Genomic DNA, 21944 nt, shown 5'->3' with positions numbered 1-21944 from the left:
TGTCCTGTGTGACTCCACTGGGAGAAGACTCTGGAAGCTTGTGCCTCCCTCTGGACTTCACTCCATGTGCCTTTTCCCTTTGCTGATTTTGCTTTGAATATTCCAACATAAGTCTTAGCCTTGAGTATGACTATATGCTGAGTCCTGCGAGTTCTTCTGGCAAGTCATCAAACCCGGGGGAGGTGTTGGGGGAAGATGCCCAGTAGCACATCGTTATAAAGCATTTCTGCTCTACGGACACAGTGGATGGAAGTAATCTCAAGAACATAGACAACAGCAAAATGAAGTCAAATAATTAGGAAGTGGTGACTTTGAGAGTTTATTATCTTTGTTTTTAATCTCGCTGTAAGTTTATATAATTTAATTTTTAATAATGGCCATGTTCAACAAATGCTTACAGGCTCCCCAAAAATCCAGCAATCAGCTGTGTTGAGCTGGTACATGCTGGTTCCACTAGGTAAGGCATCTGATAACAGAGCTGGTTGTGAATTCTTAATAAAGAGGTGACCCAGCTCTCCTGTCCCTTAACCTGGGCGTATCCCCCTTATAGCTTCCAGGAATCCAAACCTTATGACAGCTGGGTCATTGAACTATGGATTCTGTTTCTCCAGAAAGTGACCTATCTCGTGAGCCTTTTCTCCCCCAAGGTCCTCTTTCCTGACCTTTACGTAAGGCAACTCACCTCTGGACACGATGGTCAGCTTTGCCCCGCTGGCCATGAACACCGGGTTGAGGTCGGAGATGGGGCTGGCGGTGATGATGTTGCCTCCAATGGACTAGGGCGAGCAGAGAGTGTGCATGAGAGCCCACCCAGGAAATCCTTGCTAACCCAGCTGGCTCCCAAACACAGGGCAGGAGGACGACACCTGCCGAAGGGAGACCTGAGGACCTCCAGCCCCTGTAGATGCAAGACCGGCACAGTGAGAACTCCGGCCTTCAGAACGATGTGCAAAACTCGAGATCCAAATGCTTGGGGTCGGGTTCCAGCTCGGAAATTTACCAGTCATAAACTGGCATCGGCCCCTCTAAATTTGTTTGATTAATCTCACTCAACCTTTCTCTGAAAGGGTTAAGGTGGTTTATCACAGGGGCCACACAGAGTTAGTAAACAGAAATAGAAGATAAAGATCAAGGAAAAAGAGGAGGAAGCTTCAAGAATGGACAATTTGCTCTAACTGCATCTGAGCTTCCTGGCAACTTGGTAAGGAGAACCAGACACAGGGCTCTCATTATTAGAAAGAAGGAAGAAAATTGGTTGCACACTGAGAACAAATTCTTCCTGGAAGTAGACTCCTGCCACGCTGGGAACTCAGCAGAGATTCTTGAGTTTATATCTCCTAATTTATAATGGAAAGTGGCAGGTGCTTGGGGTAGGGTACAGAGAATGGGGGGAGGCTGTTTTGCTCTATTTTGTTTTAACTTAAAAAACAGTAAAGTAAGTACAAGAGAAGGGATACTTTCCTCCCAATCCCATCAACTATTGTAAGCCTCAAATGGCACAAGGTGTATGATCGCTACCTGAAAACTGGGAATTAGGGACTAGTCTGAAGGCCAGTTGTGACAGTTAACAGGTAGACCCCTCCCTCCACTCAGGGGGATCTACCTCTGGTTCTCCCCCAACTCCGAAAGGCAGTCTCCCTCCCTATTTTGGCTTCTCCCTAAAAAACTTATCTCTATCCACCTGCTGAGAGCCTTGGCCAAGTTCAGGAAGACAGGGGCAGGAGGCTCCATCTCTTCAACCTCGGGGGTGGGGAAGACTCACAGAGCAAGTGTTTCTTGCTGTGGCCTGCAGACCACCTTCATCAGAAGCATCTGCAGGGCTCCATCCAGCCCTATTTTTGAGCCAGAATTTCTGAGGGCAAGGCCCAGGAATCTGCATTTTAACAAACACCCGCAGGCGGTCCTAAGCACTAAGGTTTGAGGCCCACGGGGTCTGCAGAAGAGACCAGGCCAGCTCCCCTGCCTTGGGATGAAAGGCCTGAGCCCCAGTGCCTTGCAGGCCCCTGAACAGGGACTCACCGCCACAGACTTGACCTGCTTCCCAGCGAACCAGCGCAGCTGCTCCAGCACACCTCTGAACACCTCTGTTTTGTGGGCAGGAAGCTCAGCAACGGCATCTTGCAGGGTCTTTTCCACAGAGTTCAGGGGGCAGGCAGCTCCAAAGGAGATCCCTGGGAACATGAGTTCAGAATAACAGGCATCGCTCTCACAGCTCAGAAAACAGTCTTCTACACAGCTCCTACGATGCTTTACAGCAACCTGAGTGAGGCTGAACCAGGCCTCACATCCTTATATGGATGAAGAAAGTAAGGCCCAGAGAGGTTAAGTGACTTGCCCAATACCACACAGCTAATAAAAGAGCCAGAACTCAACCGCAGGCCTCTTCTCCTACACCCAGAGTGCTCTTTCCTCTAAACCAGTGGGTCTCAGCTCAATAAAATCAGATCTCTGAAGATGAAGTCCTGGCACTTTTTTTTTTTTTTTTAAAGTACCAAGCACCTGCACTGACCCCATTGGATTATAACATCATTAAAAATTCAGGCACCCTACTATAAATGCTCCAAGGAGGAAGGCAATGTAGAGTGCCCCTTCCCCCATACAAGGCAAGCAGGTGGCAGCAAGAGCCAAAGAGGCTGTCCTGGCACCTGCCAGCTCCCCATGGGATCCATCCCTAGATTCCCAGGCCCTTCGTGGGCTCAGGTGAACCTCCCCTTACCTTCCGGCCCACGTTCCACTGAATTCAGCTCGGGGATCCAGGCTGGGCAGACGATCACAGGAAACAGCCTGTTCTTAAACTTCATCTCAATGCCTTGAGAGAGACAGAAAGATCCGAAGTGAGAGGCCCGTTGTTCTCTCTCCAGGGCGGGCTTCAGCGCTTCTTCCCATCACCACGAACAGGGTGTATGACATATTCACAACCATGACATGTTCTGTAGGTGTCTTGGGACTAGGAGGTGCAGTGCACAAAATGTGGGATTAAGTGTGGCCTTCCACACTGTCGGCTCAAAAGCTGGGGTGTGTGTGTGTGTGTAACAACAATATTAGAAAACACAGGACATTTAAATATGTCAGTAACCCTCCTAAACACTTTACATATTTAACTCATTTAATCCTCACGATAGCCCTATGAGACACTGTGGTATTTTTCTGTTTACAGATGAAGAAACTGAGGCACATGGAGATTAAGTCTCTTGCCCAAATTACACAGCTAAAAATAGGCACATTTTAGTACTTAAACTATTATTAGAGTTGGGGTATAATAGTAATAATAACACAGAAGTTTAACATTCAGGCAAGAAGGAAAATTGAGAGAGAAAACTTCAAATCTGGTCATCGAGGTAGAAAGCTCTGTGAACAGACCTGCTCGCTCCTCAGAACCAGTTACACAACACCTCTCCCAGCCCCACCCACAGGGCGAGAGATGGAAAAGGCTGAGAGCGGAATGACTGTGCATCATCTCACATGCCGTTTAGGGTTCCTGAAGGGTAGCGCAGGCACCGAGGGTCTGCCATTCTAATTATCGGCTCCCAGGACAAAGAACACAGACGGAGGCGGTAAGTTTCCATCTTCATAAGGGCCCCTTTACACCCAGCTTCCCACAACACCCTGTCCTGGCTATGAGTGGTCACACTGTTGGGTGGGTGTTTAAAGGAGGAGAGGGTGGAGCAGATGGAGTGGTATTAAGAAATTATTTCTAAATTGGAGCTTATAAAATCTTTGTAAATTCTGGATCGAGACATTATATAACCTATAACAAGGAACATGTCATATGTCAAAGGATCTCAAATATTCTTCAAGCCAGTCATTCTCCACTTTAACTCGTTAACCCTGGATACTTGGACTATGGCTGCATGGTCCAAGAACCAGAACCAGGAGTCTTCCACAGGCTGGACTTGGCTGCTGAAAAGCATGTGAAGTCCCCCCAAACCAGAGATCTTCTACCAGAGGTAGACCTCGGCAGTACCATGATCTTTTCCTTCAGTCCTCGCTGGGCTTGAGACCCACCAAAGTAGAAACTGGCCAAGCCCGGTTTAGAAATGGATAGCGGGCCCCTCTGCCACCTCCTGTCTCTTCAAACCTCAGGACCAGAGCTGCAGAACTCCAGTCTCCCTTACCTATTTGCATAAGAATACGCACATCCCAGGTGGTAGGGCAGGTGGCCATGGTCATAGGCAACACAAAAAATCACACTTAGACATCTCCTCTCCTTTGCCTTACCACCACACCCTCGCCCCCCGGAAGAGAGTGACATTTATGGAACCTCTAGCACCTGTCAGGCACTGGCCTGGACTCTGTATTCATTGCTCCCTCCTTACTTAGCCTTGGAGATCTGCAAGGGAAGGACCTGTGTCCCCTGATCTTGCCATCCCAGCCCCTCCTGGCATACCTGGCACAGAGCCGGCACCCTGCAAATGCTTACGAAGAACAGTCAGCAAGGATCCCAGTTAATACCCAGACTACCCTCGGAGGAGGAGTAATCGACCCCATAGATGAAATGGGAAAATGAGGGCAGAGGACGAGAAGTCATTTTTCTGAAGGCACACAGCCAACAAGGGATGGAACCAGGTCTGCGTGACTCCAGAGCCGGGAGTTTTGCAGGAATTCGAGTGTCCAGGGTCCCTCAGGGAGTCCCGGGTCCACAGGCAGGCCTCAGGGTCACCCCGGGCCCTTACCGATCTCTGTGTTCCCCACCACGAGCTTGGCCTCCGGGTGCTGCACTTTGAGGTCCAGCAGCTCCTTCAGGGTGGGGACTTGGATCCAGGTCACACGCTCCCCTTCAAAACGCAGCTGCCTCTGAGGAGCATCTTTCAGCCTCTGGAAAATGCAGTTTTCTTACTATGCTGTCTCCTTCTCGCCACTGCCACTCCCACTGCCCTTGCTTTAAGTCCACGATGGGATCAACCCTTCTATCGACCTGTTTAATACTGAATTCAGAATGAAAATACATGTCGAGGAGAAGCGAGGGTAACTACTATGTCCTGAGGCAAGAATGGGGCTGCAGCTCTTACATACTTATCTCAGGAGTCTTTAGAAGACCTTGCTGAAAGAGGCATTGGCAGTGCCATCTGTAACAGGTGCAGGAGGAACCTGAGGATCAGGGAAGTCACGGGGCCTGCCAAAGGTCACTCACTACGAAGCACCCTGAACCGTCCTCCACTGTCCCCTGGAGGTGCAGAGGAGACGATGTGGGCGGGGGTCTAGGTGTCAGAAGGGAATACAATAGAGAGCTGGTTCTAGGGCATGAGGGGTGATGTTGGACTGGGAGAGAAAATCCCCAAATCAAACTGACAGTTTTCTCAAGGTGGCACCATCTAGAGAAAGACATTCCAGCGGCCTGCTACAGAGCCCTTCTCTCTGACCCGTTGAACTCATCGGGCAGTCTTCAAGGGCTCTACACCCCAGAGAACTCTGCACTTGAAAATCTCTGAGAGTGACTTGCTTCTTTCCTCACCATAAATGTCGAAGTGGAGGAACAGAATCATCAGCGTGAGAAGGTGGGCACAAGAAGTGTCCTTAATACAGAGCTGCAGGCCGCGGGTTGTGGCCATGGAATAGAGATCTCTTTCTAAGTGTGTGTGTGTGTGTGTTAATAGATGGACTGCTTACAGAGAGGAGAATGGGTCACTTGGGGAGCGAGGGTGCCTTATGTATTAGATGTAGCCAGGAGGTCAGCAGATCCTTCTGGACCACCTGTTATTATACATGATGTGCCAGAGAGATCCACTCCCTGTCCTCAGAGTGACACATGTGAGGAGAGACATATGGATCTCTGTGGGAATATGCAACAGAGGGACTTGACCCCTGAGTATCAGAGAAAGGAGGACAAATTCAAGCTAAAACCTAAAGAACAAGGAGGATACAAAGTTCCCAGTGAGTATGAAATAAAGCAGATCTACAGGGGCTCCTGGCATAGCGCCTCGGCTGGGCCTTCCCCTGGGGCATCACCTACCAGCAACTCTGGGGGGAAGATGGGCTCCTGGGTGGGATCCAGGGGCATGAACTCCTCTGGGTTGAATAAAGATGGCGAGAGAGTGACCTGCTGGGAAGGGAACAGATGCAAGGTATAATATCTCCTCCTTTAAAGATGCCCTGTAGGACCAACCCAGCCCTTCTTCCACGTAAGCTCATTCGCAGCCCCCAGCGGGCTGGTTGAGGGACAGGCAGCTCCTGGAAGGCAGGAGCAAGGAGATCTTGCTGGGGGACCCAGGGTTAATGTGCACATTCATCACCCTCTTAGTCTGGGTGTAACTCTTTCCTCTTCCAGCCACCACTGCCAAGAGTGCGGAGAGAGCCCACTGGCCCGTTTGATCTGAGAGTGGCCCCCAGGCTTCCAGGGAGAGAAGGACCCACTCACAGTGTGGTCTTTCTTCTGGTTCATGCAGCAGTTTGGGTTGTCCCCATTTCCTCCACAGCATCCACCATCCTAGAGAGACGAACAACATTCACACAAAAAATATTTGCAAAGAGTTTTCACAGAAGCTGAAGAGCCTACATTATTAACGTCCAGTGAAATCTAGCTCTGACACCTGTCTCAGTAGGAATAGCAGATACCCTGAGCCATCCTCCCTGTCTTTGCATATGGGTAAGGCCTGTTTTAACTGCTTTCTCTTGCTTAGTTAATGTAGACTAAACTCATGAACAGACAAATAGGATCTCTCCTAGAAGCAGCAGGGAAATTTAATTTTAAGAAAATTTATCCATAAAGATAGGTCCTACTTTATCAGAACATATCTTTATGCCCATTTTCCCTCTTCAGTGCTGCTTCCTTAAGAAGCCTCTATGACAGAAATTCCCATTTGGTTCTGTCAGCATTCAACAGCTTCTGTTTCTAGATCAATCAAGTTCTATGGGGCTTGGCTGGGTGCCTCCCAGGCTGGGGTCTTTGTGGGGATCCTGACAAGGATTTCCAAGACCAGTGCTGGGTCTAGAGATGTGTATAGCCTGTGTGTCTGACGGCCTCTTCACTGCTCATTAGACACTTCTTGCCAGAAAGCTAAGTACTCTTTATCCCTCACTGTTCTGGAGGAAGCGTACAGGTCTAATGACCCATCTCCCATGGGGAAAGGGCTTTCTCCGGTCCTCTCGTGGTGCCAGTGGTAGAGCACGGATTTGAGCCCAGATCGCTGCCTCCGAGAACCAAGGCACCAGGGAAGGGATGTGTTCGCCTGACCGATCTGCCCCCAAGAAGGCAGGAATCTCAGCTCGGGCCCTCAGGAGACCCTCCAAAATCAGACGGGTGCGCTGAGGCAAAAGTGAGGAAAACTCCCAGGCACGGCCCAGGCACGTTGCCAGGTCAGCCCGTTCCTGGAGGAGAGGGCCGGGGGCAGCCCTTCTGTACATGAATCACGGGAGACATCATTCCATGCTGACCTTTCCCAAAGGATTCACAACACACTGGTGTTCCCATGACAGCTCTCAAAAGGTCACAGGGGCCAAAGGTGTGGCCTTGGAGAAGCGAAAGCACTGTCAGACTTGGTATCGGGAGAGAAGCCCTCCCTGGCCTTGACCCCCCTGCGCACGCTGCCCTACACGCAGGCCCCATCTACATTCACGGCTTCGCCTTCAGATCTCAGAGCTGCTTGATTTTGGACCTCCCCACCTCCACCCTGCCCTTCTCCTTTCTATTTAGATAGAAAGGAAGAAAGGAAAAAATGTTCCTAGGGTGCCTCTTGTCATCTTCTTGGAAAAAGAAAATCACCAGGTCCTAAGCGAAGGGAGGAGACCTGCACACAATAAGGCACCAGCCTCGTTCATCCAGTCTGCGTGCAGAAGGATGCACTTCACGAAAGTACATTTTCCAGATATTTAAAATGCCAGCTCCTTCTTACTTAGATCTTTTTTCTTGATAATTCATTGACGTGTTCGTGACATAAATTATTGTGATGAACATTGTGTCACTGAAGTTGGATATGGCTATTTTTTCCCCCAGAGAGACTTCCACTATTCTCAGTAGGCCAAGACTGCTGGGCTCATGCTTGTTTCTACGTTTCCTTTATTTCCTTCCTTGCTGCTGGATGGACATTGTCATTTCTTGCTGTGAACAGGGTGCCCCCCTCTAGCAGACTCTCTTCACCCTTTTCTAGTATGTGTGTTGTGGGCGTGAAATGGTGTAAAATAAGAGTAAAAAGTTTCTGAATAAAGGCTCCAGGGTCTTTAAGGAGTAACATGCCTGAGCTTCTGAGCACATTGTGTGTGCAGGTCATTTTAGCTGCTCAGAGCACTCAGCTCTGCTCCGTTCTGCTCTACGCAGCCAGGCAGCTGGATGGAGGGAAGCAATGCCATACAATGGAACCAGCAACCAGCTCAACCCTGGGAACAAGCATAATTGTCAGTTATGCTCAAAAGCCCTTCTTTTTTAAGAAACTAGGAGGGCTGGTAGATAGTATCTCTTTGAGAAACCTCCTATGAAATAAATTTGTGGGGGAAATTAACAATTGATAATGAACAATTGATAAATGTCAAATATTGAGTCATGGAGGAAATGTACCAGCATCATAATTAATAGTTGCCATTTGTTTAATGCTTAAGATATGCCCAGTATTGTTCCAAGAGCTTTACAATAAGTGCTTTCGACAAAGGTAAGTATTATTATAATCCCCATTTTAGAAATAAGAAAATTTGCCTGATGAAATGAGATTTGAACTCAGGTCTGCAGACTCTGAATCTGAGCTTTCAATCATTTTCATTTAAATCCACACCTGCTAGCTCCTCATCAAGGTGTTGTGTTTTTCATCCTTAAAAGCCCCCATCTCCATCTCCACTCCTTTGAAGTCATTCGGAAGAAACACTTCTTTTCATAAAATACCAACCCTGCAGGTCAGCAAAAAGCACAGGAGTCTGTGACCCTACCATCAACCCTGAATCAAATTGAGACAAGACAGTTTGATTGGAATCAGGATCAACCCATTTGGAGAATCAGGTAAAATCTGGGGAGATTAAGCCAAGAATGGCAAGGCCAGCCATTTGTCTTCCTTGCCAGATGGCAGGAGTATATCTGTGTTGATGTAAGCAACGCTTGAGCACCCAGGCTGCGGCTTCTCCCTCAGAGTTCTATGAATGTTGCAGAGGTTCACAAACTGTCTGGAGATCCGATTAGCAGTTTCATAAGCCCAGCAGAGTGCCAACTGCAGAAGGCAGCCCGGAGAGGAAAGGAGGAGGGACGTGAGTGTTGAGTCGGGCCAGGTTGTTATTACATGCCACATTTAGCACCTGTGTCACGGGCTGAGCGTGCCAGTCTCCAAGGAAGGTCGTCAAGCCCAAACACCCTGGAGGAAGTTAGCTCTCAGGCAGCGCGCCTCTTCTAGGAACAAGTTCTCTAGGCTTTCCCTGAAGGATAGTCCCAGTGCTCTGGAGGAGAACCCCTCTCTGAATAAGAATGGTGGGGTCCACCGCCAGGTGTCCGCAGCAGGAGGACCTGCCAGCTGGCCATCATATCTTCCTTCTCTGTAATCCAGAGGCCCTTGGCATTCCTCTTGGCATGATTCCTGGGAGCAAGGCCACTGTTGTCCTGGGGCCCCCACTTACCCTGGAGAAGGTCCGGAAGCCCTGGAGGATAGCTCTGTAGCCTGTGCAGCGGCACAGGTTTCCTGTGGGCCAAGAAAAAAGCCACGAAGTCAGTGCTGGCCCCAGTGCAGATGAAGGGTTTGTGGCTTCGCTCCCAGCCCAGTCATATACTCTCCTGGCATATTGTTTTCTTTGCCTGGAAGCCCCCTCCTCCTCTTTGTACTGTTGACTTTAAAGTATCTATCGCTTCTTCTAGGAAGCCTTCCTAGAATGCCAGACTGTGCTCCCCTGGTTCCTAGTCACAGTTTTATGAGTGAGATTATCAAACCTCATTATGAACTCTCTTCTCCTTCAGCGTGTGAACTCCTTGAGAGTAGAGATTGTGTCTTTCATCCCCGTGTCCCTTGTACCCTATACAGTATATGACATGTACTAGGACTCAATAGCACTGATGGACAAAATAAATGATGGACTAAAATGGCAGATGGATGGGGAGCCTCCTCTGTTCAATCCAGGGGAGCAGACACCTGGCCAGGTTCCTGGGCCTGTTCACAGAGGCAGAGTGGGAAGCCCTCCCTGCCCTAGGTTCAGAATCATGGCTGCCTTCCTCAGATGTAGCCTTTACCCTGCAGAATCCTGTTGTGGTGAATGCTGAGAAGGAAAAAAGCGATATCACTAGCCTCTGTGGAGTTTCCCACATGACCTCCTCTTGTGCCAGCCACCCACTGTCACCCCATCCTAGTGCAGAAGGAGGACAGGAAGACATCTCAAGAGGACAAACACTAAGGCAGGAGATCTAAGGTCTCCAACCCACCTGAGTGTTCTTCACACTAAAAGAGGACCAGCCTTCCAGCAGATCTAAGCCACCACGTTGGGGTACCCTGAGCCATTCCTTCAAAGGGCAGTGCCTCAAACTCCTGGCCCGTTCCTGGCCTGCACTAAGGCCCTGCCCTGACGCCCGGAGAGCCCCGTGTGCCATCTCACCTCCTGGGCTGTGCCCTGAGACCCGTACCTTGGAAGGCATCCTCGATCTCCTCAAAGGTGGGCTCGGGCTGGTTCCGGAGCAGTGTGTACATGCTCATGACGATACCGGGGGTGCAGAACCCACACTGGGAACCATGGCTTTTAGCAATCCTCTCCTAAAAGGGACAGATGACACGGACACCTGTGTTGGCAGAACCCCTCTCAGAATCTCTACGCGACTCAGCTGAAGCCAGCCCACGTTGACAGGCAGTGTGGGGTAGCAGTCACTTCACGAAGTCAAACCCTAGTGCCACCAGTTACCAACTGTGACCTTGGCCATGTTACCAAGTCTCTCTGAGCCATAGTGTCACAGAAACCAAGAGAAAAAACTAGATGGACAAGAAGTGGAATCTCGTTTATTTGGAGCCGAAATAAGCATATTGAGAATAAGGATCTGGACCATAAGAAAGGGAGGATTTTAGCCTAATTATACAGCTATGATCCCAGTGTTTAAAATATTCATTCTTTCTTTCTTTCATCTATTTATCTCAATGAAAATTACAAGTCCTAATTAACCTCTTCACATCCCCTACAGGTTGGACAAGGTTAGTAATTTTCCCTTTTCCTGCCTAAGAAACAAAGCCATAGAGATGAAGCAATACCACTCCCACCTTGCTCTGACCTCACCTGCCTGGTCCAAGATGCTCTTCCCAAGGTGTGTAATTGGCTTGCTCAACCAGAGGCCCTGGCTCCCAGATTCTCATAAGGAGCCCCAGGACGGCATGCTCTGAACAACAGGTCTCCCCAAATGGTCAAGGGAGGATTAAGATCTGAGCCTGGCACCGTCTGTGCTCGTAATCTCCAAAGATTGCCCTGCCTCAGTTTCTCCAAACAGAAAGCATTGGGAACAGTGGCCTTTCCTTCCCACAGTGCTCTGCTCCCCTGTGTGTTCCATTCTACTTTGCCTGAGAGCATTCTGATCGTCTCTGCGAAACCTTCCAGATTACCGCCCACTCTTTCCAAAAGTGTTCCCAATTTCAGTTCATTCCCAGGTGGCCTTGGTCAGACCCTCACATCTCTATTCTCTAATTCAGCTCTTGCTAACCTCCATTTTAATGAGGACGGAGGCCTAGAGCCCACATTCGTTTATCTGCAGTGGGACCTGAGAGGTACAACAGAATTACCGTTTGAGGGAGCAGGGAGTAGGTGGGCGTTTTACCAAGGAGCACAGAGCATTTGGAATCTCAAATCTGGGAAGGCGAGGGGTTTCCTGAGCGCACTCAGGTGCAAGGTGAGGATTTTACCCCGCCCCTCTTCCCTCCAGTTCTGGTGCAACTTAACTGTCCAGCCATCAGATCCTGTTGACCTCTCCATTTCCTTGGGGTCATGAAATGTTATATCCACCCCTGACAAAGGAGGGAGCTTCAGGCTTGGGTGCCCTCTCTTTCCACCTCACAGATCTCCCACCCTGGAGGAGTTGGGGAGGTGCCCAGGCCACCTGCCTCCTCTGCCCGGGCAGTGACACTCAGCCCAACAACCCAATGCAAGTCTGCAGCCTTGTCATGAACTCCCTTTACTCTGGTTACCTGCACAGGATGTAGTCTCGTCTTGGTGCTTCCTATTCCTTCTATGGTTGTCACGGCAACGTGGTGCAAGGAGCAGATGGGAGCCAAGCAGGCATTGGCAGAAAAGTGGCTGGAACCCCAGATTAAGGTCATTCCATTGTCCACTCAGGTCGTCAGAGTGGACCAGAGTGCAGGGCCCAGGAGACCTTATGATGGTGTATACCATTTCTCTTCACTCTACATTATGTTCTTGTCTCTTCCACAGGGGTCCTCACCCCTCTACCCAAGAATCCCAGCCAGGAACAAAGGACGCTCTCCCCATACACGAGGCCTGAGCCTCTCCAGGGTCCCGTGGAGTCAGGTATCAGTACACCCCAGGCCTCTGAGCTGGGCAAGAAATCCCGGGTCACTTTCCGCCACTTCTACTCAGCTTGACACTGGAGGCCAAGTTAAAAGAAAGTTTCTAGCAGGCTCCAGGCCCAACGTATGCCACTGTCTCTGCAGGGCCCTTCATTAGCTTCTTCACTTGCAGAACCTCCCGGCACTTTTGTTATTTTCGCCCACCTCTATTTCTCCCATTCCTGTGGGAGGACGAAATCCCCAAGGGACATGAACTCCTCAGAGAGAGCTTGCTCACGTCCATTCCTTTATTTATCACTCATCACTTATACAGTCAACATCAGTGACTGAATGCCAACCATACGCCAGGAACTCTTGGGAAGACTGATTAATAAATCCGAATAAGACAAAATTCATGTTGTTTTAATAGCTTGCCGTCCACCCAGGAAAATAGAAGCCAGTGTGAAGAAGCAATTTAAATATCTTATGGTAACTGCTTCAGGAAGTCTGTGCACAGGGTACTATGGAACTAAGGGCACCTAACCCAATCTTGGTAGATCAAGGAAGGCTTCCTGGAGGAGGTGATATTTTGCCCAGTCCTAAAGAGCTAGTAACAATTAGCCACGTAGAAAAGTCCTGGAACAAAGGATATTTAAAAGACTTGGGAAACAGCTTATGCAAAGACCAGGAAATTAGTGGGCATGAGGCGTTAGTTGTTCACAGTTGTCTCCGCATGAGTAGAGTGTTGGGTCCATGAAGAGAAAGAAAACTGGAGAGGAAAGGTGAGGCGTATTGCGAAGGGCTTCATGCGCTAAACAAAGACAGTGGACTTGACCCTGGGGGCACTGGAGACCTTTTGAAAGATTTCACGGGATGAAAATGAGTCTGAACTTTAGAAAGATCACACGTGCACACAGACACACTCACGAGCTGACCCCTACATCATAGTCCTCACTCACAGGGGCAATCAGCAAGCAGGCAAAGGATACACGATCTTGTTCTGGAGACGATCATACTTGGAAAGCATCACGGTGCAAGCCCCACAGCCCCCTTCTCCGCAGCCCAGCTTGGTCCCGCTCAGCCCCACTGGTCAAGGTTAAGGAACATGAACTCAGAGAAAAAGTCTTGCTGGGCTGCTGGGAAGTACGTGGGTAGAGCTGTGAGTGTAGAGCCACCCATTGCCACACACAAGCTCAGGCCTCTCCGCTCAGGGAGGCAGCAGATCCACATGGCCTCTTCATTCAGAGAGACTGCACTGTACCCCAGGGAAGCAGGAAATGGGGCCATCTCCACTACCCCAAAGGGGAAAGACATCAAAGTCCTGTCAGACAGCACCCAAGTATCACCCCCTTGGGGCTTTCAAAACTTTATTAGAAAACTAAAATTAACGTCAACAACTTAAAAAAATCACCGACTTTGTGTGCTTTGAACCTCCCCCCTCCAGGTCAAAAATCCTGGCCCCTCCAGGTCAAAAATCCAGTCTAAAGTACAAAGAGCCAGCTGTGTCTGACAGGAAGTGAGTGGACATGAGGTAACAACCCTGGAACCTCGCTTCTGTGGGAGTTGAAACAATCTTTTGTTGCCCCAAAATATGTCATTAGAATGAACCACTGGATATTTCTGCCTCTGGAAGTGAAAGAGGTTTGTTGACAGAAGTCAGGATTAGCATGGTCCTGACAACAGACCCCTGGGGAGTTTCCAGTACAGGTGGCAAGTTAAGAGCATAGCTCTAGGCTTTAGTCTAGGCTCTGCCAATGTTTCCTGAAAGACCTGAGTGAGAAGCAGGTCCCTTAACAAATGCAGGCCTCACTTCCTCTTCTGTCAAAGGGATTGCTAGAGGGATCGGTTAGATAATCTATGTAAATCACCCTGAACTCCACCTGTGTATAGTAAGTGCTCATTAAACATTAGCTCCTATTACATTTTCTGCTGTTGTTTTTCTTCCAGGGTCTCAGAATACTTCCCTCCTCTGAAATAACAAAAGATACAGGGGCTCCTCCCTCAGGTGTCCCCTGCCCCATGTTTCCCAGCATTGCCATTTCCACAATGGATGGTGCCTCTGCACAGTTCTCCACCTCGGGCATCCCCTTCTCAACAAACACTCATTCCCCTGACTTTCTTTCCACCTTCCCAGAGCTAGAAACATTCCCCAGGAAGCCCACTAATGTATTAGGCCAAGATCTGCTGAGAAAGGCCCGGCTCCTCCTGAGGCAGAATGACCACGAAGCTGGCCAGGGCTCATGAGGGCCTTTTGCAGCTACTTGTTCTACAGGCCTGGGATTCGATCTTGGCTTTACTAGAGCCTTAGCTGGAAGCAACCTTAAAGAACATCAAGAACAATCTTCTTATTCGACAGCTGAGAATTTCAGACCCAGAAAGCTCAAATGACTTCCCCAGGGTCACACGGCTGCCAAGTGACAGAGCTGTGACTAAAACACAGGTGTCCAGAAACCTAATCCACTGCTACTTCCTCCACACTTCACGGCCTGCCTACCAGTCACGAAAATGATGTGTTGTCCAGAGGGTGAGTCCCACTGCCCCCTCCCCCTCACCGCCACTTCAAAGTCAGGATACACTTTCTTCTCAGGTAGGCCAAAAGAGTTGTTTCTGGATCTGCATTTTTCTCCACCACCTGTAAAAACAAAAACAGAAACAAAATATATCATAGTACACTTACTATCGTTTTGCCCAAGAATTTGTAAAGTTAATGGGATGTGCTAAGTATCTTATGAAAACTAAAGTGTTTTTCTGGACAATTCCATAAGAATGAGCATATTAACTACAAACCAAACTATGTATGTGCTAATACCCTTCTATTCTAAAATTCTACAGTAGGGCTTGGGATCCACTAGACAGTGCTTAGGTACGAAGTTGGGCTGACCAAGGCAAAGCCCCCTTGGAATCAAATATGTCGTCTCATTTCCAGCTGCTGGGTCACACCTGTGGACTCCAGAGACAGCTGAGAGTGACCCCACGCAGACCTCTGGCTTTGCCTCCTGACGTGCACGTGCTCAGACGGCAGCCAGCCAGCCTGTGGTCCTGTGCTCACAGCAGAGCACTGGATGAATCGGGCTATCGCAGCCGACCGCATGTCAGAAATGCAGGAGCGATCTCAAACCAATGAGCCACAAATGGAATTCTCAATAGGATGGAGAAGGCTGTCTACAAAGTGAAGTGGTAGCTCCCGATGTAAATTGTCAAAGGAAATCTATCGAAAACCATTCCACTACTCCTCACATGTTATCAAGGGTAGAAGGGTTTGGGCGATTGGGATGATTAAGGGGATAGAATTTGTGATAAGATTTCTTTAGAGAGAACAGAGCTATGAGTCCCACATCTTTAAAGTCGGGAGAGCGGCTTTGTGCCTCGCACCTGAAACTTCGTGAGGGGACTTTCAGGGCACTACGTGGGAAGCTGACATGTGACCTTTGCAGTATGAGGGATGTAGTGGTCTGGCATATCTAAACAGCTGGAGATGGGCTTATCAGACAAGCTGAAGAAGTGGCCGTGTTGGGATCAGGGTGCCCTCCCGGAGTTTGGGAGAACAAACAATGAAGTGCTGGCCGTAGACCCAGCGTAGGCCACGCATGAGAGGGGAAGGGGCAGAACGAGTGAGTGCTGCTTTACACGTGTCTAAATCGTTCTCAGAAAAACCGACTACAGGAGGTGATGGGGACTCTAACAGATTTTGCATGGAGTGGACTCCCCCAGAACTGGAGGCTGGGGGAGAGCAGCTACCCTGAGGGAAGCACATGCCCCACGTCACAGAGATGCAACTGAATGTTCCTAGTGGTGGGAAGCCATCTTATACCACCGTCAATTAAAGGAGAACTGTCTTGCTACCCTCATCTCTCTGCCCTGAATTGAGACGGTGCTCGGCAACTTAGAAATGGCTATAGCATTTTTTAATTGACCAAAATTAATCGAAGAGGTCACAAAACTGCCAGAATTCGCCTCTTGGATAAAGTTCAAAGGAAAGTGGAAGGTCACCCCATAGATACAGTTTATTCAAAGTCCTGGTTACAAAGTTTACGCAAGGAGCTATTTCCTTCTCTGGAGAAGAAATTATAAGTGCACAAAGTAAAGATTCTTGTCACTTTTCTGTGGACAGCAGTAAGAGCCTCGTAGCGTGCCACCTTCCCCGCAAATCGCTCCTTCCTCCTACCCTGCAGCTCCGCTTCTACCGCCTCACGTAAGTTTTCCTGCTCAATACTTTCAGTGACCTCTCACGCATTCGAAGGAACATCCGAGTTCCTTTGACTGTCTTTCAAGGCCCATTTCAATATGTCCCCAATCTCCATTTTCAGCTTTCCCCTCTCCTACTTTCCTTCCAAGCTGGGCTTCACACTCCAGTGAAAACACATCACATACCTCTAGGTTCCTAAGCCTTTGACCATTCCATTCCCCTCCACCTGCATTTTGACTTATCAGAGGATCCTAAATGCTTCTCTAGCAAAGGGTTTTCGTATCGCCCCAGCTGCAAGTGGTCCATCCCCTTTGCGTTCTTACAGAGAATGGCTGCGCCACTCTCACATCACGGCTTCACGGTTTGCCCCAGAAAACTCCACAAAACCCTGTCTCCACGGGATGCCGACAGGCGTCTGAAAGGAAAAACATGTGGTGGGGAAGCAAACTTAGGAAACACTGAGTCAAGCAGACTGCTCTGCTAAAACTCGAGCATCGAAACAAATAATGGCTCAAATAATGGGTTAAAATCCATTAAATAAAATTAAAACTCATGAGTCTGGACTGATAATTAGTAAAGAAACAAACAAATGGGAGAAAAGGGAAAATTGTTCCTGGCAGAAGAATGACAGCTAATAAATATGTGTGGCCATCTTGTAATCTGCCCAACAATTGATCCAGTCAGGAATCATCAATGGTTACTAAAACTAGTGGGTAAAAGTTTGAAAATCAAGATATTTACGTAGTCTCAAAGTAGCTGCTCACAGATTATTTATTAATTATAAAGAGAAAAAGAGTAACCTTACAGTGGAGAGACCTGGTAGACACCATTTTAACCAAGTGATCAAAGCTGATATCACAACTCATGGGTAAAATTGCCATCATGTGCCTCCTGATGTAGTACACTTAGGACACATCACATTTCTGGTGTTTCCCCCAAAATGCAGATTTGAATCTAATTATAAGAAAGCAAGACACAAACTCAAAATGAGGGATGTTCTAAAAATCAGCTGACCTGTTCTCTACATAAGCGTCAAGGTCACAAAAGACAAAGAAAGCTAAGGAGTTGTTCCAGATTGAAGGAGACTAAAGAGACATGACGACTGATTACAAGACAGGATCCAGGGCTGCGGGGAGGGGCAGGGGGTTAATGGCATTACTGGGAGAGGTGGAACAACATTGCATAAGGTCTGTAGATTACAGTATTCTATCAAAACTACACTTCCTGACTTTTATAAATAGTCTGTGCTTCCATCGCAATATCCTTATTCTTACTTTAAAGTGTAAAGGGACATGATGTCTGAGAAATTTACCCTCAAAGGATTCAATAGAAAATGTTATGCTTTATATATCTATTTATATTATTTACATATATAAGTAAATATATAAAAGTATTTATGTACTTATAATACATACATCTATATATCTATGTGCAAATATATACTTATATATATCACATGTAAATACATATTACATATGTATTTATATATAGGAGAGAGAGAATAAGCAAATGTCAACAAGTGAGGAATGTGAGTAAAGCCTATTTAATATTTCTTTGTATTCTATTTGGAACTTTTTTATAAATTTAAAATAATATTATACTATAAAGTTTTTTAAAAAATAAATTTCTGTACTAGAGGATTTCTTAGCACTTTTAATATTCATCCATTCATTACATCCATATTAATTAGGTACCTACTTTGTGCCAAAATTGGGTTAAGTGGTTTAAGAATATCTAAACATAGTATTTCATGGGGATAGTTTTCTGTGAAATACATTTTGGGATATATTATTTTGCCTAATCATAACCCACCTCTCCAGCTAGTTCATAGGCTCCTAAATGGCAATGCCTGATCTCAGAGATGTATTCCACCAGCATGCACATGTCCCACAGGCTCAGGGCTGGGAGGAACTTGCTAAATATTGACGATGTGAGTAAGTGAGTGAGTTGACTCGCTGATAGCCTGTTCTTAGGGGGATCACTGTTGGACACATTCAGCTGAACCCTACATGCTGCATCTTCCCAGAATCCTCCAGATGCCACAATCTTTTCTTAACAGAGAATGACTGCTCAGAAGCAAAAATCCTACCCTCCAAAAAGACAATCACTACAATGGTAACAAAATCCTGGGCAGCTCTTTACCTTTGATTCTGACTCTAGATCAGGAGATGTGAAAACCAGCAGCCACCAAGGCCCATTCACCAACACAGAAGGCCCTTGGGGCGTGTGATCAGTGGCCATTACACCCTCTCCAGGACCCCAGCTAGTGAAGACAGAGTCCTAGACAGCAGTTTGAAACAGAGCATAGAAGGCTCATATTTAAGAGTGAGTCACCAAGTTCTGAGAGCTTCTTTGGTGATTTCTTTGCATAATATCCTGTAACAAAATGTCTAGAATATCTTGGGAATAGAAATGGGAGGAAACGTACTCACCACTGCCTTAATTTGACTGGGAATTCCCCTGTTAGGTCTTGCTTCTACAGTACTGCTTCTACCTCATCCCTCCTTGCACTGCCTCTCCACCTTTCCAGCAGTTTCTCAAGGGGGCACATGTTTATAAATTACGGACACGAATATTCATCACAGAAACTGGCAGTAGTAGAAGCTTTCGGCGACTACAGGGTTTGATGTGATGATACCATCTAAAAATTTGAAATTGCTTTCCTGAAGTGAAAATAAAATACATAGGGAAACAGTTTTCGCCAAGGTAGATTTGAAATGCTTCTTTCTAGATCCAGGGCCTCCCAGCGAAACATCAGTAAAGAACAGAACCTTGTACTGTCACAGAGGAAAGGATGGCTTAATAAATTATTAAACCTTACAGTGAGATGTAGCCTTGGAAGTCATTGAAGTCAGCTGCTTACTCAATATGAAATTGCTTAGAAAAATTCTACAGAAGATGCCTTTGTGTAAGTAACCCTTCTAGAAAATCAGTTCAACAACTGTTTCTTAAATCTCTACAATATAATTGCTGAATGCAACAAAGTTGTTTGAAATGTTGGGTGCTAAAGTCTTGCTACCATCTACGAGGAAGCTTTTACTCTTCCTCTTGGTTTGAAGTCAGATGATAATTCTGAAAAGAAATTTGCATGGAGAGACGACTTTGAACCCAGAAGAATGTGGATGACTCCATGCCCCAGTGCCTCCAGGTGACGCCACTCAAACTGAATCCAACAGTCTTTGGAACACTGATGTTGCAATGGTTCATGGAATTTTCTTGCTAGTCACCCAAACACACCCTGACAATTTAAGCACTAGATATCCTACAAAGCATATTTTGTCCTTAAAAATTATCTCAACAGTCACTCTGTTTCTCAACTCAAAACTGACAATATCGATCGCAAAACAAATAAAATTGCCCACTGGGAAGTTCACTACATTCATCACTCATTTACAATGCACAACTATGGCTGCCCTGTTACTTCCCTTTCGCTCCCAGCTGGGGAGTGGAAGCAGACATGAGCAAGTCAGCACCAGTGCAGGGAGGGTGAGTGGAGGATGGAGACAATGTCTCATGCTTGCACTTTCTCTCCCTGCACCTGCGTTAGAATTTGCAACGATCCTCATCCTTCCGGTGCTGCAAGGACTAGTATCTATGTCACGAGTCCCCCTCTGGCTCACCCCACCCCCACCTTCCTTAGGACCCTGGGCATTAATGAAGTTAATCCAAGAGGTCAATTTTTATCAAAGTAAAAGATTTGCAATATTTATATGTAAAACTAAGGGAGGGCAGAGCAAGCCCTTTATGAAAAAGAAATTTGGCTTGCCACAAGATGTCAGTAGATGCCCTCACACAAAGTTTCTGTTATATTTACATACATGAAGTATCGGAAGCAAAGGCTGTATACATTTTATAACCTGACATTAACAAGAAAACACGTTCCTATTCCTTCTCCCAGTAAAGAGAGCAACAAAGGCCTTAGGATATATCCGATGAAACGCAGAAGTGTAAGTGTGGCGCGTGACCTCAAGTCTCACCTGGAACCCTGACCCCCTTTTGCAGTTTCGAGCCAGTGTCTCTACTACTATAGAGACGTGGTTGGGTGGGGGAAGCTCACAGACACCTCACTTCTTGCTTCCTTCCCCCTCACTCCTTTGCCCCTTGAATATCTTGATTACGTTCTAACCCTGAAAAGGTCTTCTTTCCCCAATGTCTCCATAAAGGCAGTGACACCTTTGAAAGAAGAGAGAGAGAGAGAGAGAAGAAAACACAAGAGAGAGAGAATAAGAACAGGCCTCTTCCAGAGGACACGCATCCCTGCTCAGGGAGCAGGGAAGCCAGTGCAGAGATCGGCCCCTGCTTACCTTTTTGCCATTTACAAAGAAAACCAACTCGTCTGCTGTCATTGTCACCAGTTAGGGTCCCTGAACTCCAGGTACCTCACTCCCAGGAGACACTGGCAGGTATCACAGCTCTGAAACTTGAACAATACGCCTCCCCTAAAAATGAAAGGAAGTCAGCCAATGGGAGAGAACCAGCTTAGAGCTTCAGGCCATGGAGAGTTCTTGGCAAGAGCTACTGGTTTGCATAATCAAGGAAAATGCAAGCAATCATTCTCAGCAAATCACACCCCCAACACCTGTGTCAAAGAACATGCAGGAAGGCATAGAATCAGCAAGAATATCAGCCCCGGAGCCAGGTGACCATGAGTCTTAGGCACTGCCCTTGTGGAACCTGCTTCACCTTCCCACTTGCTGAAGGTAGAGAAGCGGGAAGGGCCATTGTCAGAGTCAGGGCAGCAGAGCTGATTCATACCTTCCATTTCTACACTCTTTTCACCGTCCACATTTACAGCAATGCAGACTCAGCCCTTACATACAGGACTCATTCTCCCTCAGACTGGAGGAATACGGAGGTCACAGGATGTGGTGCCCAGTGATCCAGATGCAACACCTGGCATTTGACCTCAGCCAGTCACTTATCACCTTCAGAACTGTACCAAGAGCAGAAGGCTGAGGGGCACATGATATATTTCGGAAGTGCTTTGTAAGTTTGCAAAGAACCATAATGTTTATTACTATTACTAATATATTCTCAGCAACACAACTAAAATAATCCTAATAACAAACTATTTTCGAGGCTGTTCATTTATCCATATCTCTCAAGAATATGCCCGTAATATGTTGTCAGCGTAATTCATAGAAATATTTTGTAATACCAAATAAATTAAAATGCTCACACCACTTAGGCAGAGGCCAAGTTAACTCAGAGCTGAAAACCTTCCCCCATCCAGTATTCATGAATTCCTGTGTAAACACACATAGGTATTGTCGCTTCAATGGGCTCTCTCTAGTCCAGCACCCAATTGCCCCTCCCAGCTCGCTGGAGCTCTCACTCTCGCTCTCTCGCTCTCTCGCTCTCTCTCTCTCTCTGTCTCTCTCTCTCTC

At 47.4% G+C, this 21944-nt stretch overlaps 1 protein-coding gene across 1 annotated transcript in view; it reads right to left on the bottom strand.

Moving 5' to 3' along the window:
- XDH (xanthine dehydrogenase) overlaps window positions 1-21013 on the bottom strand; it is a 52743-nt gene extending 31730 nt beyond the window's left edge. Inside the window, exons 1-13 of the mRNA XM_039886942.1 lie at window positions 20862-21013; window positions 14946-15003; window positions 13361-13457; window positions 12054-12162; window positions 10517-10643; window positions 9526-9587; window positions 6356-6424; window positions 5951-6037; window positions 4674-4815; window positions 2717-2809; window positions 2020-2171; window positions 592-776; window positions 399-453 (exon numbers count right to left, since the gene is read on the bottom strand). Of these exons, the coding sequence (XP_039742876.1) occupies window positions 399-453; window positions 592-776; window positions 2020-2171; window positions 2717-2809; window positions 4674-4815; window positions 5951-6037; window positions 6356-6424; window positions 9526-9587; window positions 10517-10643; window positions 12054-12162; window positions 13361-13457; window positions 14946-15003; window positions 20862-20903 (1278 nt within the window). The 5' untranslated portion in view covers window positions 20904-21013. The remainder of the gene's footprint in view (window positions 1-398; window positions 454-591; window positions 777-2019; window positions 2172-2716; window positions 2810-4673; window positions 4816-5950; window positions 6038-6355; window positions 6425-9525; window positions 9588-10516; window positions 10644-12053; window positions 12163-13360; window positions 13458-14945; window positions 15004-20861) is intronic.
- Between the last annotated feature and the right edge of the window lie 931 nt (window positions 21014-21944).

Source organism: Pteropus medius, unplaced genomic scaffold, assembly GCF_902729225.1.
Source record: "Pteropus medius unplaced genomic scaffold, Ma_sr-lr_union100, whole genome shotgun sequence".
In the NCBI taxonomy this organism is placed as follows: domain Eukaryota; kingdom Metazoa; phylum Chordata; class Mammalia; order Chiroptera; family Pteropodidae; genus Pteropus; species Pteropus medius.
This window is presented reverse-complemented; position numbering and strand designations above follow the sequence as displayed.